The 18,341-nt window shown below is 47.3% G+C and overlaps 1 protein-coding gene and 1 non-coding gene across 2 annotated transcripts in view; one reads left to right on the plus strand and one right to left on the minus strand.

Annotated features, from left to right (window-relative positions):
• Positions 1 to 15,919, minus strand: part of MYL3 (myosin light chain 3) — a 32,361-nt gene extending 16,442 nt beyond the window's left edge. The window contains exons 1-2 of the mRNA XM_035129918.2: positions 15,699 to 15,919; positions 4,650 to 4,677 (exon numbers count right to left, since the gene is read on the minus strand). Coding sequence (XP_034985809.1) covers positions 4,650 to 4,677; positions 15,699 to 15,830 — 160 coding nt within the window. The 5' untranslated portion in view covers positions 15,831 to 15,919. The remainder of the gene's footprint in view (positions 1 to 4,649; positions 4,678 to 15,698) is intronic.
• Positions 11,347 to 11,419, plus strand: TRNAK-CUU (transfer RNA lysine (anticodon CUU)). Its single transcript has one exon. It is a non-coding gene; the product is annotated as a tRNA-Lys (tRNA).
• Positions 15,920 to 18,341: the final 2,422 nt, after the last annotated feature.

Genomic DNA, 18,341 nt, shown 5'->3' on the forward strand with positions numbered 1-18,341 from the left:
CATTATCATTGTTATTTTCAAGGGATCCTGTCCCCTTGTGTTTTGTATTGTTTTTTATTTTGTTTTTTTTAATGAACTTCGCTGTTGATCTTGATATCAGAGATGTTTACATTCCATCTCCTGTGGACATCCTGGAGGAACTGCGGCAGAGAAAGAACCAGGTCAGGAAGCTAGGAAAAATTGGGAATTGCTCAGAAACCCGTGTCAGAGATTGACCTCTGTGGTGTTTCAGGGCAGGGCAGCAGTCCTCAGTGCAAAAAAATGAAAATGAAAATGAAAACACCACCAGCACGTCCCCCTTTGTCTCTAACATCTCTATAATTCAATAGTTTGGGGGGCATTGTGGGGGTCTGTGACAATGAGGGTTCATCAGCCATCATTTCTGAATGCCCCCCCAAAAAATCATCACACATAGAAATGTAGCACATAAGAGTGTAGCACACAAGATCCTTCTCCCTTCCCGTGGCTTCCAGCAAATGATCTGCAGAATCATAGAATCTTAGAGTTGGAAGGTACCCAAGGGTCATCTAGTCCAACCCTCTGCAATGCAGGAATCTCAGCTAACGCACCCATGACAGATGGCCACCCAACCTCTGCTTTAAAACCCCAAGGAAGGAGAGTCCGCCACCTACCAAAGGAGTCCGTTCCACCATCGAACAGCTCTTAATGCCAGTTCTTCCTGATGTCAAGTCGGAAATCTCCTTTCTTGCAATTTGAAGGCATGGGTTCGAGTCCTACCCTCCAGGAGCAGAAGAAAACAAGCTTGCTCCACCTTCCGTGTGACAGCCCTCAGATATTTGAAGATGGCTACCATATCTCCTCTCAGTGTCCTCTTTCCCAGGCTAAACATACCCAGCTCCTTCAAATGTTCCTCATAAGGCTTAGTTTCCAGACCCTTCATCATTTTCATCTCCCTCCTCTGCACACCTTCCAGCTTGTCAACATCCTTTTTAAATTATGGTGTCCAGAACTGGACACAATATTCCAGGTGTGGTCTGACCAAGGCAGAATAGAGCAATACTACGACTTCCTTTGACGTGGACACTAGACTTCTGATGATGCAGCCCAGAATAACATTAGCTTTATTTGCTGCTGCATCACACTGTGGGCTCCATATTTTCCTTCGCCTAATCTCTGGGGTCTCAACCCCCTCAGAGCATGAATTGTCAGCTCCTAGGAAGGAGTCAAACTGTGTTGGGCAATACAGCTGAATGTTGTCTATACTGCTTGGCTGGACAGGAGGGTTTTTAAGCAGAGGTTGGGTGGCCATCTGTCATGGATGCTTCAGCTGAGATTCCTGAATTGCAGGAGGTTGGAATCCCTTCCAACTCTACAACTCAATGATTCTGTGATTTCTGTTGTTGTTGTTTAGTTATTTAGTCGTGTCCGACTCTTCGTGACCCCATGGACCAGAGCACGCCAGGCACTCCTGTCTTCCACTGCCTCCCGCAGTTTGGTCAGACTCATGTTGGTAGCTTCGAGAACACTGTCCAACCATCTCGTCCTCTGTCGCCCCCTCCTCCTTGTGCCCGCAATCTTTCCCAACATCAGGGTCTTCTCCAGGGAGTCTTCTCTTCTCATGAGGTGGCCTAAGTATTGGAGCCTCAGCTTCAGGATCTGTCCTTCCACCTACCCCAATTTCTTCCCACCACAATGGCCATTTCGACCCTGAAATTGCAACACCAGACTCTCGGGTGCAGCCTCCCTTGCAGAGTTCGCACAACAAAAGCTTCTATTTTCACCCTGTTGTCTGCAAAGAATCCCGGACGCAAGGCCTGTTGTTTTATTTTTTTTAACGAGGGAACACGATGGCGGCATCAGCAGCAGCTCCCACTTGGTGGCAGCTGAACAAACATGGAAACTTTTTTAAAAGAATAATAGTGAACAATAAAAATATCAGCCTCTTCTTTTGCTTTCGTTAGGGCCTATCATTATCTAAACTCCTCGTCAGCGGGATCCGCTCAGTCCCTGGGTTCATGCATGAACCACAGAGAGAAATCTCCGGCTTCACTGACCACAGACAGTGGGATGGGGTTGTGGGGGGCGGCTTCGCAATAGAAGGAGGAAAGGCTTCGGGAAGGCAATCTGGGTCAAATCCCCCCAGAAGCCCCAGAGCATTGATCATATCCAATATGTCTCGCCTAGAAGCTTTTGCTTTCTTAAGGTTCTTAAAATGACGGATTGTATCCAGCACTCTGCAAGTGGGGTGCTGTTTGCACAATCGTAGAATCGGAAGGGACCGCAAAGGCCCATCTAGTCCAACCCTCTGCCATGCAATTGGACTATCCCTTTCTCTCCTCTCCCTGGGCGTACCCTAAATCTACTCCAGGGGGTCCCCCAACCCCCCCTACTCAGGAGCGGGGCTCCAAATGAGATTCTTGACAGAGGAAATAAAGCCTTTCCTGAAACACATCGTTAAACTGTGGAACTCACTCCCACAGGACGGGAAACAATTTGGATGCCTTTGAAAGAGGAGGAGGAGAAAGCTATCAATGACTGCTAGCTACATAGGAGCCAGTTCCTAGGGGCCAATGTCCCTTTGCCCTCCCCCCCCCAAAATTGAGCTCCCTCCCCCCCCCGCTGTTGATGGGCATTGCCATTCAAATTATGTGTTTGTGTCATGTCATATGATCAATTATGTGGGGCGGGGATTACCTGGGCCCCCCAATATTTTATTCAAATTGGCACCCCTGACTAGAAAGAGGTGCCAGAGCTTGCCACGAACGCCTCCTTTGTTCTCTTATACTAGCAGTGGCACCCGCCTGAGAGGAGCCAGAACTGAGATTCTGGTGAGTTCTGGCTGAAAAACAGCCCTGGAGGTAGAAATGGCTGGAAGCCACAGGAGGGAAGAGTAGCTCTTCGGCTTAAATCCTGCTTGCATGTTTCCCAAAGGCATCTGGATGGCCACTGTGAGAACAGGATGCTGGAATAAAGCGGTCCTTGGCCTGTGGGAACGCCACAAGCAGGACTCGAACTCAGGATCCTTCTCCCTTCCCGTGGCTTCCAGCAAATGATCTTCAGAATCATAGAATCTTAGAGTTGGAAGGGACCCAAGGGTCATCTAGTCCAACCCCCTGCAATGCAGGAATCTCAGCTAAAGCATCCATGAGAGATGGCCACCCTAAACCTCTGCTTTGAAACCTCCAAGGAAAGAGAGTCCACCAGCTCTCGTGGGAGTCTTTCCCACTTTTCCAACAGCTCTTGCTGACAGAAAGTTTTTTTCCAAATGTTTCGTTGGAATCTCCTTTCTTGTAAGTTGAAGCCATGGGTTCGAGTCCTACCCTCCAGAGCGGGAGAAAACAAGCTTGCTCCACCTTCCATGTCCCACAGCCCTTGAGATATTTGAAGATGGCTCTCCTGTCTCCTCTCACTCTCTTCTTTTCCAGGCTAAACATACCCAGCTCCTTCAAGCCCTCCTTGTAAGGCTTAGTTTCCAGACATCTTGGTTGCCCTGCTCATTTGCTGCCTATGGAAGCAGAGTGTTGCCTTTCATGCCTAGTGGTCATTGAGAGACTTCTCCTCCACGGAAGGTCTGCCTTTGCAACGAGTCAAAAGCAGGAGAAAGAAAACGAGAGTCTTCTGGGAAGCGCTGCATCCTTAGGGACACATCCCCGCCAGATTTCGCAAAGGGGCAGGGGGTGGAGCCAAAACATTTTAATCTAAACAGCGTATGGAAAGAGATTGGGTTGTTGTTTGGGCCGTCAAATGCTGGGGAGGGAAGCTTTGCATGGCTCTCATTTACAGAGGAACGTAGAATCATAGAATCATAGAGTTGGAAGAGACCACAAGGGCCATCCAGTCCAACCCCCTGCCGAGCAGGAAACACCATCAAAGCATTCCTGACAGATGGCTGTCAAGCCTCTGCTTAAAGACCTCCAAAGAAGGAGACTCCACCACACTCCTTGGCAGCAAATTCCACTGCCAAACAGCTCTTACTGTCAGGAAGTTCTTCCTAATGTTTAGGTGGAATCTTCTTTCTTGTAGTTTGAATCCATTGCTCCGTGTCTGCTTCTCTGGAGCAGCAGAAAACAACCTTTCTCCCTCCTCCATATGACATCCTTTTATATATTTGAACATGGCTATCATATCACCCCTTAACCTTCTCTTCTCCAGGCTAAACATACCCAGCTCCCTAAGCAGTTCCTCATAAGACATTGTTTCCAGGCCTTTGACCATTTTGGTTGCCCTCTTCTGGACACGTCCCAGCTTGTCAGTATCCTTCTTGAACTGTGGTGCCTAGAACTGGACACAGTACTCCAGGTGAGGTCTGACCAGAGCAGAATACAGTGGTACTATTACTTCCCTTGATCTAGATGCTATACTCCTATTGATGCAGCCCAGAATTGCATTGGCTTTTTTAGCTTTGGGCTTTCCTGGTTTGCAAACGTAAATGCAACCGAGATGATCGAGGGTCTGGAAACCAGGCCCGATGAGGAACGGTCGAAGGAATTGAGTATGTTCAGCCTAGAGAAGAGGCGGCTGAGAGGAGATATGATAGCCATCTTCAAATATCGCAAAGGCTGTCTCAAAGAAGATGGAGCAAGCATCTCTACAGCTCTATGATTCTCTCTCTCTCTCTCTCTCTGGAATAACTGTTAACATTGCTTCCGAGAACAGGGGGATTTGTGAAAGACAGAAAAGTTACTAACCTTCAAGCTGTTCATTAGTGAATTCAACCTGAAAGTAAAGAGAGAGATTATTCACTATGATGCCTCTCCCTGACGTCCCATGAGATTGACAAGGCTGACAATTTTCGGCGCGCTCATTTTGCCTCTCTTACTTGAAGCGAGTGCTGTGTTGTTTATGCATTAATTTGAATTATTCATATATCTCTTAACCACATCACCTCTAAGCCTGGTGCAAGAAATAAAATACAGAAAGACAACAGTTAGGGCCACCTCACTACACTGAAGGAATGTCCCCTCGTTGATAGGATATGTGCTTCTGGTTCATGGCCGGGTCAGTGCAGCCCCATATGATCTCAGTGATATGGTACTTAAAGGTGGTACTTAAAGCATAGCTGCCAAGTCTCCCGTATTCCCCGGGAAACCCCCGTTTTTCCGGCTGTCCCCAGCCGAAAAAACGGATTTTTTTGGTTTCCCCCCGGTTTATTCTAGTGTGGCAGCCATTTTGGAACTGGGCGGAGCATGCTCAGAAGCGACTTTTCATGCTGCTCTGCCCAGTTCCAAAATGGCAGCAGTGCGACTTCTGGTGCGGCAGCCATTTTGGAACTGGGCACAGCAGCATCAAAAGTCACTTCTGAGCATGCTCCGCCCAGTTCCAAAATGGCCGCCGCGCTACTTCCGGTATGCTAATTTCGGTCCGGTCCCTTATTTTTCAGAGAGGAACTTGGCAATTATGACTTAAAGTATCCCGGGCCTAAATTGTTCGGGGCATTGTGCCATAATACAAGAAACTTGAACCTGACCTCGTAGCAGTAGGGAAGCCCGTGCAAGGGTTTTCATGGACTCAGAGAATTGCAGAGTTGGAAGGGACCCCCAAGGGTCATCTAGTCCAACCCCCTGCAATCACAGCTGGAGAATCCCTGACACCTGTGTCATTTGTTTGCGGTAGTATGTCCCCAACCCCAGTCTAGCATTCTGCATGGGTCGAAGCATCTGGACTGGACCCAAGGGCAACCCCACGTAGAGCATGTTGCAGTAATTCAGATTCGATAATAATAATAATACTATAATAATAATTTATTATTTATACCCCAGCCACTCTGGGCGGCTCCCAACAGAAAATTAAATGCACAATAAAACATAAAACATTGAAAACTTCTCCAAAGATGTCTTCTAAAAGTCAGATAGTTGTTTATCTCCTTGACATCTGATGGGAGGGCGTTCTACAGGGTGGGTGCCACCACCGAGAAGGCCCTCTGCCTGGTTCCCTGTAACCCCACTTCTCGCGGGGAGGGAACCGCCAGAAGACCCCCGGAGCTGGACCTCAGTGTCCAGGCTGAACAATGGAGGTGGAGACGCTCCGTCAGGTATACCGGGTCAGGGCCATTTAGGGCTTTAAAGGTCAGCGCCAACACTTTGAATTGTGCTCGGAAACATACTGGGAGTCAATGTAGGTCTTTCAGGACCGGTGTTATGTGGTCTCGGCGGCCGCTCCCAGTCACCAGTCTAGCTGCCGCATTCTGGATTAGTTGTAGTTTGTGGGTCACCTTCAAAGATGGAGCACATTGCAGTAGTCCAAGCGAGAGATAACTAGAGCATGCACCACTCTGGCGAGACAGTCCACGGGCAGGTAGGGTCTCAGCCTGCGTACCAGATGGAGCTGGTAAACAGCTGCCCTGGACACAGAATTGACCTGCGCCTCCATGGACAGCTGTGAGTCCAAAATGACTCCCAGGCTGTGCACCTGGTCCTTGAGGGGTACAGTTACCCCATTCAGGACGAGGGAGTCCCCCGTCCTCACAGACCCCCTGTCCCACCAAAACAGTACTTCTGTCTTGTCAGGATTCAACCTCAATCTGTTAGCCGCCATCCATCCTCCAGCCGCCTCCAGACACTCACACAGGACTAAAATGCAGGGGCTAAAATGAAGGAGCTACAACCCTCTATCAAATTAATATTTCCTTTTGAATGCCTTGTAACCTTTGTGGGTTTTTTTAGCATTCGGGAAGGGCCCAAACCACGCCCATTTCCTGCTCCGAATATCTTGTTCCGTTACCTCAATGGATGGAGGCAGAAAGCTCAACTTTGGAAAAGGAGATGGGGACTCCACTCTTCGGGGATATTGACACAAAGACAACATGCTTACATGCCCAGGCACACACACACACAAAAACCTTTTCTCATAAGTACACCACAGTCTCTATTGTGCCTTATTATCCTAAATGGAAACAGATACCCTGTAAAGTGTGTCGGTCTTGGGGTCTTGTGTAACATTTATTTGTCTCAACAGTTTAAGAAGGTTTCCTCGGGAGGTGGAATTTTAATTTCATTTTACAAACCAATACTGTACATAAACAGCAGCAGGTTTTATATTTTAAAAAAACCCACGAAATACTCAGGAGAAATGCAGTTCCTTTTGCTAGGATGATTTCCTGGCAGAACACCAGGCGAAGAGAATGGGACCCCAGCGTTCCCAAATGTTCCTGGTGCTATTACAACATGTTTGGGGGAGTCTAATGAGGACTGGCACCTTGAGCGTGTGGTTTGTCTGCCTTGTTCCTTTGACTCCTAAACTGAGTCGGTGCAAAGCCTCCATCCTCTTCCACAGCCTGGCGGGAATTAGTGCGAAGCATTGGCAAAGGAGAAGTGCAGACTTTTCGGAGAAATGACATGGGCTTTTTGGCAAGTGCATGACCAAAAATACAAAGCATTTCACAGAATGACTGTCCCGCCGGCTAATGGACTTCAGAAACATGATTTCAGATTCCATGGCCTCCAACATTTCTCCGATGAAAATAGGGATGTCCCATTCCATAATGAAAAATTTACTATTTATACCCCGCCCATCTGACTGGGTTGCCCCAACCACTCTGGGCAGCTTCCAACATATATAAAAAAACATAATGAAACATTAAACATTTTTTTTAAAAAAATACCCTTCCCTATACAGGATTGCCTTCAGATGGATTGGGGGGGTCGAATAACTCCATACCCTTCAACATTTATCCAATAAAAATAGGGACATCCTAAGAAAAAGCAGGACATTTTGGGATCAAATCAGAAACCGTGATTCCTTCTCTAAATCAGAGACATCCCTTGAAAATAGGGACACTTGGAGGGGGTGAAACTCTCTATTTCTTGACCTTTCCACAGGCTTACCAAAAACAAGCGTGGACAGTTGTTTGCTTGCTTTGTTTGTTTGTTTGTTTGTCTTTTGCTTTTAGACTGTCTACACTACCGTATCTGCAAGTCACGTTACAGCTTTTTAGCACCGCCTCAATTTTGGAGTCTGAAAGTTGAAAAATTCAACAGGCAGCTGCATCACATGAAAGAAGAAATCGTTAAAACCATATTGGTTGGGGTTTAAAAGCTAGGCAAAGGATGAATCTTTGCAGATGACACCTAACTGGGAGGGGCGGTTAATCCCACAAGAAAACAGAATCAGAATTCAAGAAGGGTTTTCTTTCCTCTGTCCCAAATCTTCCAATGTGCATTTGATGCCCAAGAATTCTAGTGTTTTGTGAGAGGGAGAAAACCCTTTCTCTACCCACATCTTCCAGGCCACGTGTGATTTTATAGATTTTCTCACTAGCCACGCCCCTTCTCCCCAGGCCACACCCCTCGTTGGTCCTGCTCAGAGTGTGCTTGCCTCTTTGAAGTGCATCCTCGAACTCTCGATGCTTCTTGCTTGCTTGGATGAAGGCTGGGAAGGGTGTGTGAGCGGCTGTAGAAACTAACTTACCACCCCAAGGCAAAATTTGCATTTATTGCTCCTCCCACATTGGCCTCTGGCCCCACCCACCACTGCCACGTGACTCCTGAAAGGTTGTCCAGAAGAGAATGTGACCCCTGGGATTAATAAATGCAGTGGTTCCTCGGTTTATGAACACAATTGGTTCTGGAAGTCTGTTCATAAACTGAAGCGTTCATAAACTGAAGCGAACTTTCCCATTGAAAGTAATGGAAAGTGAATTAATCCATTCCAGATGGGTCCGCGGCGTTCGTAAACCGAGGTGTTCGTAAACTGAGGTTCCACTGTAAATAAATTTAAAAACCCTGCTCTTGTTTTACACAGAAAATGATACCCAGTTTTGCCTGATGTTTTAGGAACATCAGAAGCTGCCTTTGACCGAATCAGGCCAGGGGTCCATCTATTACAGGCATCCCCAAACTTCGGCCCTCCAGATGTTTTGAACTACAATTCCCATCTTCCCCGACCACTGGTCCTGTTAGCTAGGGATCATGGGAGTTGTAGGCCAAAACATCTGGAGGGCCGCAGTTTGGGGATGCCTGATCTATTAGGATTGTCACACGTCCAGAATTTCCCAGGATTCGGTCGTTGGAAACAAGTGTTCAGGCAGAAATCACTTAAATGTCTCGGCAAATCCAGACATATTTCAACCCATGTTGGAAGTTTAGTTGTTTGTGAATTTCATTAAAAAATAGCTCATGAACTGGACTACGCCAAAATGGCAAAAGCTGACTGGAAAGCTCAGGAATGAGGAGGGCAAAAACTTTTTAAAAAAAGAATGGGGGGGAATATATTTTATTTAAGAGACCACTGCAAGCAGGATTTTAATCTGACTTGTAATGTAACAAACATTGTGGACAATATGAATTGGTATAAAATATAGACTATGGAATAATATGCAGTTCTAAAATGTTGACAATAGGACCCAGGAAGGGGATGGGAAGAAGTTTCGAGATTCGGAGTAATCTCTTCTTCTTTTTTCTTTCTTCTTCTTCTTCTTCTTTTTTTTTTTGAGATAAAAAGAAGAAAAAAGGTCAACTGCTTTGGGCAAAACTGAAAGAAGCTCAGCAACTTTTGCCAAGAAATGCTCAACAACTTCTGTGTTCAGATTTCCGCTTTTTGAAATATGGCAACCCTATTCTAGCTCAATATTGCCTGCACTGACTGGCAGCAGCCCTCCCGGGTTTCAGGCAGGGGATCTCTCCTAGCGCTACATGGAGATGCCCTTGAGGGCTGAAACACCATCCTTGCAGGCGAAAAACCCTTCCTGGCAGGGAGATGCAGCGGCTTTCCTCGAGCCGGACAGTTGCAAAAGGCGACGGGAGTTGGGCCAAGAAAAAGCATGCCCGCCGCTCACTCTCCTCCTTCCTTTTACGTTCTCAAACTAGTGATTCTATTTGGGACGGTGACAAAGGGCGAGCTCAACAGGAGCCAGGTAAACGGGAGAGGAGGCAGGCGCAGTTGTCCGGCTATTAAAAGCCTGACAGCTCACCCCGCTGGGGAAAAGAGAGGACCCAAACAATTACCGCCCAGTCAGCCTGACATCAATACCAGGAAAGATTCTAGAGCAGATCATTAAGCAAACAGTCTGTGAGCACCTAGAAAGAAACTCTGTGATCACTAAAAGTCAGCATGGGTTCCTGAAAAATAAGTCATGTCAGACTAATCTGATCTCATTTTTTGACAGAATTACAAGCCTGGTAGATGAAGGGAACGCTGTGGATGTAGCCTATCTTGATTTCAGCAAGGCCTTTGACAAGGTGCCCCATGATATTCTTGTAAAGAAGCTGGTAAAATGCGGGCTAGACAATGCTACCATTCAGTGGATTTGTAACTGGCTTACTGACCGAACCCAAAGGGTGCTCATCAATGGCTCCTCCTCATCCTGGAGAGTAGTGACTAGTGGGGTGCTACAGGGTTCTGTCTTGGGCCCAGTCTTGTTCAACATCTTTATCAATGACTTGGATGATGGGCTTGAGGGAATCCTGAGCAAGTTTGCAGATGACACCAAATTGGGAGGGGTGGCTAACACCCCAGAGGACAGGATCACACTTCAGAATGACCTTAACAGATTAGACAACTGGGCCAAAGCAAACAAGATGAATTTTAACAAGGAGAAATGTAAAGTACTACACTTGGGCAAAAAATATGAAAGGCACAAATACAGGATGGGAGACACCTGGCTTGAGAGCAGTACATGTGAAAATGATCTAGGAGTTTTGGTTGACCACAAACTTGACATGAGTCAGCAGTGTGATGCAGCAGCTAAAAAAGCCAATGCAATTCTGGGCTGCATCAATAGGAGTATAGCATCTAGATCAAGGGAAGTAATAGTACCACTGTATTCTGCTCTGGTCAGACCTCACCTGGAGTATTGTGTCCAGTTCTGGGCACCACAGTTCAAGAAGGATACTGATAAGCTGGAACGTGTCCAGAAGAGGGCAACCAAAATGGTCAAAGGCCTGGAAACGATGCCTTATGAGGAACGGCTTAGGGAGCTGGGTATGTTTAGCCTGGAGAAGAGAAGGTTAAGGGGTGATATGATAACCATGTTCAAATATATAAAATGATGTCATATAAAGGAGGGAGAAAGGTTGTTTTCTGCTGCTCCAGAGAAGCGGACACGGAGCAACGGATTCAAACTACAAGAAAGAAAATTCCACCTAAACATTAGGAAGAACTTCCTGACAGTAAGAGCTGTTCGGCAGTGGAATTTGCTGCCAAGGAGTGTGGTGGAGTCTCCTTCTTTGGAGGTCTTTAAGCAGAAAGGCTTGACAGCCATATGTCAAGAATGCTTTGATGGTGTTTCCTGCTTGGCAGGGGGTTGGACTGGATGGCCCTTGTGGTCTCTTCCAACTCTATGATTCTATGATTCTACTTCTGCCCTTCTCAAGCCCAGGCAAAGAACAGACTGAAACATTTGAAAATTATGTAAGAAAGGGGCCTGTAGATGTGAAATGTGGGAGATCTGCCTTGGTAGCTCAGTCAGTAGAGCATGAGACTCTTCATCTCAGGGTTGTGGGTTCGAGCCCCACGTTGGGCAAAAGATTCCTGTATTGTAGGGGGTTGGACTAGATGATCCTCAGGATCCCTTCCGACTCTACAATTCTATGATTCTCTGATAACAGAAAGGAAGGGATTAGGGTGAAGTTACTCAATGAAACAGACATACATTTAATGTGAAAACTTCACAACCGTCCCTCGCTGAGGTCTCCAAAGAAACAAGGCGTTGTTCTTAATAGTCTGAGATGACTTAACCATGTAAACAAACCACCGTTTCTGTTCTTTGTGGGCAGGAAATGGTCATCTTTAATATTCTCTTTCTCATCAAATTTAGAAACACAGAATACAGACTATCCTTTTTACTTCAAGAACATAAAAGGGACCTGCAGGATGAGGCCAGGAGCCCTTTAGGGCATGTTGAATTTCCAACTTTCAAAGTCCCAAAAAATGACGGGTGCTAAAATGTTGGCACATGACTTGGGAATCCAAGAGATATTTTGGGTAAATTAATATCATTTAGTTTTGCTTGGTAAGCAAAGTGGGTGTGAAATTGCATAGAAACCATGAAAAATGATTTCTAAGTACTTGCAGCTTGTGTGGGAGAGAGAGAGAGTGTGTGTGATATTCATTCATTCATTCATTAGCATTACCTGACATTTTCGGAAGGTAAAATTAAAATTATTCGATTTTCCCGAAAGCTGTCGTTCATCAAAGGCAGACCTTAGGGAGATAAATGTTGTTCAGTCGCAACAAAAACAGCAGATTCCTCACACCCAAAAACATATTTGAAAGACTGCTGGCTGAAGAAATTTGCAAAAGTTCACCCCTGGAAACGACACACCCTAATGGCCCATGCATTCCAGCATCCTGTTCTCCCAGTGGCCGACCACAGGCAGGATCTGAACGCAGGACCAACTCTCCCTACCAGCAATTCCTGGCATTCAATAACACCCGACGCAGCCAAAATGGCTCAAAATGTATGTAGAGAGAGGAACCCACAACGATTTGCCTCTACCAGGTCAGCGGGGTGGCGGTAACCCTTCAGAGCTAAATCAATGGGATATTTGGGGTGGATGAGAGAGAAACTGGACCCAATCCTACCAGGTTTCTTTTCTTTCCTTTTTTGAATTTCTCCTTTTATTTTATTATGTTAATCCATACACAGTCTTTTGCACATGTACAACATTAGTTACATACACTATTAGACACAATTTACACTTTAAGAGTACACGCTTCCTGTTTCTTTTCCTTTACGGTGTTTGCATTGGACTGTCACATATTCAAATATTACATTTGATTAACCTAACTATGTTAAATAAACAAAAATTCAACTAAACGTGTAGACTCCTGTCATTTCCCCAAATCCTTTACATTTGTAACACTGAATGTACTTACATTCCTTATCCAATTCCTGTTATCATTTTCCGTACTTTCTCATAACATATTGTCAGGGGTTGTTACGGCTACTCCTGAGTACAGACCTTCCACATACTTGTCTTTTAAAAGTCTTTACTGGTGAACGTTATTTACAGTGTAGTGAGCTGTCGGTTTCATGTCCCCTCATTCCGTTTCAGGATCCGGCACTGCTCCTTTTCATGACTTTGACCAACATAACAGCCTCAGGACAGTGAATCTCCTCCCCTTTCTCCTCCTCCGTAATTCTGGTGCCGGGGGAAAGGGTCTACGCTCCGTCTTTTCCCTCTCCCCCCTTTCCGCCTCTCTCTCTTCCCGCCTGTGGAGCAGGGGCTCTCCCATGCTGCCAGAGACCTGGCACTCTCTCTCCGTTTCCTGACTAGCCCCTTCAGACCCTGCACTACCATGGCTGCTTGGGGACGAACTGCTCCTGATGAGAGGGGGAGGTTCTCTATAATCTCTCCCCCTTACACATATCATACCATGAATTCCTCCCCTTCTTCCCGCCGCCGCCAAGCCAGTCCCCAAGACAAATTGTGGTGCGGTGGGGGCTTTTCGCCATTTGCCTCCCCCTTGGCTTCGGGAAGGCAAACGGCGAAAAGCCCCCACCGCGCCGCAATTCGGCTCCGTCCCACGCATGCTTTGGCTTGGGGAAGCAGGCAGGGAGACGGCAACAGCCCGGGAAGCTGCGGCCTGTTGCTGTCTCCCTGCCTGCTTCCCCGAGCCGTAGCTCATCGGGGGACAGAGCCGAAGATTGGCGGGCGCTGTTTGCCAGGGTTGACAAGCCCCGGCAAGCAGCGCCCACCGATCTTCGTGTCCCAGGGCTTCCCCTCTGTTCCTGCCCGGCTAGCGCCCATTTACTGAACGGGCTGAATGACACTAATAAATAATAAATTATTATTATTATTATTATTATTATTATTATTATTATTATTCAGCAGAGATGAGGAACCTCAGGAACGATCTGGTCCCCAACACTCTTATCAGATTGTTTCACCTTTCCCAGGCCACATCCCTGACCAGTTGGCGGCCACGGGGAGAACTAGATGCTAGATTCGATCCAACAGAATTTCTTATGTTCCTAGGTAGGAAGCCGGTTGGGGAGTGATTGAACCAGAACGCTGGCCGAGACGCAGAGGCGGAGCTAGCTGCTCCGGCACCTGGCTCGCCGCACGTGCTCTGCACCTGGGGGTGGGGCCATAGGGGCGGGGTGAGCATCCCAAGGGGGCGGGGCGAGTGTCACAGGAGCCGAGATGCCCACCCATGATGGGCTGCTTTCTGGGCGGGGGGGGAGGGAGCTGTGCCACTTTGCCAGCAGCCTTCCTCCCTTCCCTCTTCCTTTTGACAGCTCGGGGGAGGCTCCCACCCCCCACAGTAAGCAGCCCGGAAGCAATGACACTCCCCAAAGCTGTCAAAATGAAATGGGGAGGGGGCAAGGCCGTTGGCAAGGCGGCGCAGCTCCGGCCCTTCCCCCGACGGCTCGGGGTACGCTTGAGAGTGGCAGGTGGGCAGGTGGCGGGCCTAATGTCACCCCCCTCAGTGATGGCACCCGGGGCGGCCCGCCCCCACCGCACCGCCCCTTCCTCCACCCCTGCCGAGACGGACCGTGGTTTGATCCTGCAAAGCATGATTGTGTGCTAGGGTTGCCTGGTTTAGCACAGGAGGGAATGCTGGTTCCTTCGCTCGGTCACCTTCTACGAGGTCTCCCCAGATGCAGGAAATTTCCTCCTCAGGTGCCCCAAGGGGACACAACTGAATTCACACTCCATCACATCCAGATGCATACATATATATGGATTTAGAATATTCATTTAAACAACCTTAAAATACCAGTGACTTCCCTTCTTCTCTTTCCATGGTTCATTTTGCATAGCATAAATCCCTGTATATTTTTACATAAACTAAACCATTCAGTATTCCGTTATTGCAGTCATCAAAACTTATTTACACTGCTGGATTTATCTTAATGCTGCCAACGTTTTCAAGTGTACACAATTCCCCCCCCCATATATTCAATAAACGTTTTCCAATCTTAGAATCATAGAATCATAGAATCATAGAGTTGGAAGAGACCACAAGGGCCATCCAGTCCAACCCCCTGCCAAGCAGGAAACACCATCAAAGCATTCCTGACAGATGGCTGTCAAGCCTCTGCTTAAAGACCTCCAAAGAAGGAGACTCCACCACACTCCTTGGCAGCAAATTCCACTGCCGAACAGCTCTTACTGTCAGGAAGTTCTTCCTAATGTTTAGGTGGAATTTTCTTTCTTGTAGTTTGAATCCGTTGCTCGATACAGCTGGCCACGTGCCCCCCCACACACCTCACCCCAAGATGGGCTGTTCTCACCTCTCTCCAGGCTCCATACCCGATACCCTCCAACCATCATTCCATTTCAACGCTAATTCAGAACAATGCCCTAAGCGGACGCTCTTCTTTAAACGAATTAGCTTAATTAGCTGTAGCTCCTATAACTGAACTCATTCTTTTGGGATGCGGATGAGGGCACTGAAAGTAACCAGCTAAGCTCCTTGTCTTACAAATAAACTTGTTCAGAAACCGTTAGATTCCTACTCTCACTGGGCACAGGAACCCAAGACTTGGAAGGGACTCAGGGAATCATCCAAACTGACCCTCCCAAACTCGCCACACTGTCCTTAGCTGTGGTTGATTGACTTGTGCTGCTTTCAAAGCGATTGTCCTTGTTTTTATGTCAATCACATTGTAGCGAAGAAGAAGAAGAAGAAGAAGAAGAGGAGGAGGAGGAGGAGGAGGAGGAGGAGGAGGAGGAGGAGGAGGAGGAGGAGGAGGAGGAGGTGGAGGAAGCTTCACCCAGGAACCAAAGAAAGAGCAGTCCTCCCCTGCCCTGTTAATGCACAATTTAAGGATGGCAAAAAGAGGCACTTACTTTGATGTGTGCTGGGTTAAACTCCACTTCCTTGCGGACTTCTGGCTCGGGTGGGGGTGCTGGCTTAGGGGCCGCCTTGGGCTCCTCTTTCTTAGCTTCTGCTTTCTTGGGTTCTGGTTTCTTGGGGGCCATGGTGTTGGTTCTGCACCGGGATGAAGGAGAAGGAGAGGCTGGCCGCTCGGGGGGCGATTCAACAGAGCGGAGGATGTCCCTCCTCGCAGAGGCCTTTATCCACCTCCTGGTCCTTGGATGTCACACGTCATGACACTTGGCTTCCAAACCAAACCACCCCCCACCACCTCATCCATTGCCCCCTCCCCAGCCACACATACCACGTCTCACAATAGGGTCATTCCTATAAAAGGAGAAGATATCTGGCCCGGCTATTTTGGAGCGTCCGCTTAGGGCATTGTTCTGAATTAGCGTTGAAATGGAATGATGGTTGGAGGGTATCGGGTATGGAGCCTGGAGAGAGGTCAGAACAGCCCATCTTGGGGTGAGGTGGGGGGGGCACGTGGCCAGCTGTATCGATTTCATCCCCCGAGGTGCAGAGAGGACGGCTGTTCCCCAATGTTGCTCCAGGCTCCGCATTTGCATCCGAGCGAAAAGGAGGGAGGCTGGCGCTTGGTTCATCGCAAAGCTGTCCGGAACGAATCGGTTTCGAGGAAATTAACCGGCGAGGAGTGATCAAAGAAAGAGCTGGCAGGTTGCAGCTGGGTTTCATAGCATCATAGAATTGGAGAGTTGAAAGGGACCCAAAGAGTCTTCTAGTCCAACCCCTGCAGCTGCTATTATTATTATTATTATTATTATTATTATTATTATTATTATTATTCCACCCATCTGACTGGGTTACCCCAGCCACTCCAACAAATTAAAACCCAATAAGACATCAAACATTAAAAAAACTTCCCTATACAGCGCTGTCTTCAGATGTCTTCTAAAAGTCAAACAGGACCAGTGCTTTTTTTCTGGGTGGGGACGCAGGGGTACAAATACCCCTAAACATTTTGTGAATCTAAGTTTGGCCTCATTGAGGGGCAGTATTTCAATATGAGTAGGAAAATGAGAGTACCCCAAAATAATAATAATAATAATAATAATAATAATAATAATAATAATAATTTATTATTTATACCCCACCCATCTGGCTGGGTTTCCCCAGCCACTCTGGGCGGCTTCCAACCAAATATTTAAAAAAGTACAGCATCGAACATTAAAAACTTCCCTAAACAGGGCCGCCTTCAGTTGTCTTCTAAAAGTAAAATAGTTGCTTATTGCCTTGACATCTGCTGGGAGGGCGTTCCACAGGGTGGGTGCCACTACCGAGATGGCCCCTTTTTTAGGGGGGGGGAGCACTGAGCAGGATTAAATCAGGGCAACTTCCATTTGAATCCCCTCTAAAACATGCAACTCAACTTGACTTCCCTATGAAGAAATGTTGCATTGTTTGGTATTTTTCAGTTTGGAGACAAGGCAAGCAACACCTGTTGCATGTTGGTTGTTTTCCTTCGGACAGCTAGATGCTTCAGAGGCAGAAATGTTTGGCAAAGCCTCGGCGATCCTCTGCTGCACAGTATATTCTTCAGACTTGCTTGCGCTTGAGTAGAAGCAGCGATAAGTAGAAGCTTGGCAGGAAGAGACGTAGCAGAGCGAGAGTCTCAGATTCCAGTAGAGCAGGGAAGGACAGCGGACATTTAGCCTGAGATATCCTCTGACTTTTCTTTTCACTGGAACTCCTGAGATTTAAGATCTGCTTCTCTCCGTTACCTTTCCTCTAGCTCACTCCCTCCCCACCTCCTCTTCAAATCCTTACCTTATATACTTAAAACTTTTAAATGTTACAGCCGCAACAATTCTGCCTTATGTGGACAGCATTGTTCTATTGAGGCCGGCCGTGCTTCGCAGACCACAAATCTCTGGGAAATGTACATATATAAATAAGTTGGCCGTGACTGACAGCTATTTATATCCAGCTCTCTGGTTGGCAGAGCAGCTTACAAATGCCAGGGATGAGACAGTCATTGTGCTCGGGCTCACATGTCTAAAAGACATGGCACAAAAGGAAAGGGCGTTCGGAGGGAGGAAAAGAAAAGCAAGCTCAGGTGCTAGTTCTCCATTGCAAAGTTCTTGCAGTGTAGGGTTGCCATATTTTGAAGAGCAAAAAATAGGATGCTATGATTACTCTCTATGTAGAAGCTAAATAAAAAATTCCTTCCCAGTAGCACCTTAGAGACCAACTAAGCTTGTTATTGGTATGAGCTTTCGTGTGCATGCACACTTCTTCAGATACAGCATGCACACGAAAGCTCATACCAATGGCAAGCTTAAAAGGTAAAGGTAAAGGGACCCCTGACCATTAGGTCCAGTCGTGACCGACTCTGGGGTTGCGCGCTCATCTCGCATTATTGGCCGAGGGAGCCGGCGTACAGCTTCCAGGTCATGTGGCCAGCATGACAAAGCTGCTTCTGGCGAACCAGAGCAGCACATGGAAACACCGTTTACCTTCCCACTGTAGCGGTTCCTATTTATCTACTTGCATTTTGATGTGCTTCTGAACTGCTAGGTTGGCAGGAGCTGGGACCGAGCAACGGGAGCTCACCCCTTCACAGGGATTTGAACCGCCGACCTTCTGATCAGCAA

Source organism: Zootoca vivipara, chromosome 12 (genome assembly GCF_963506605.1).
Source record: "Zootoca vivipara chromosome 12, rZooViv1.1, whole genome shotgun sequence".
Lineage (NCBI taxonomy): Eukaryota > Metazoa > Chordata > Lepidosauria > Squamata > Lacertidae > Zootoca > Zootoca vivipara.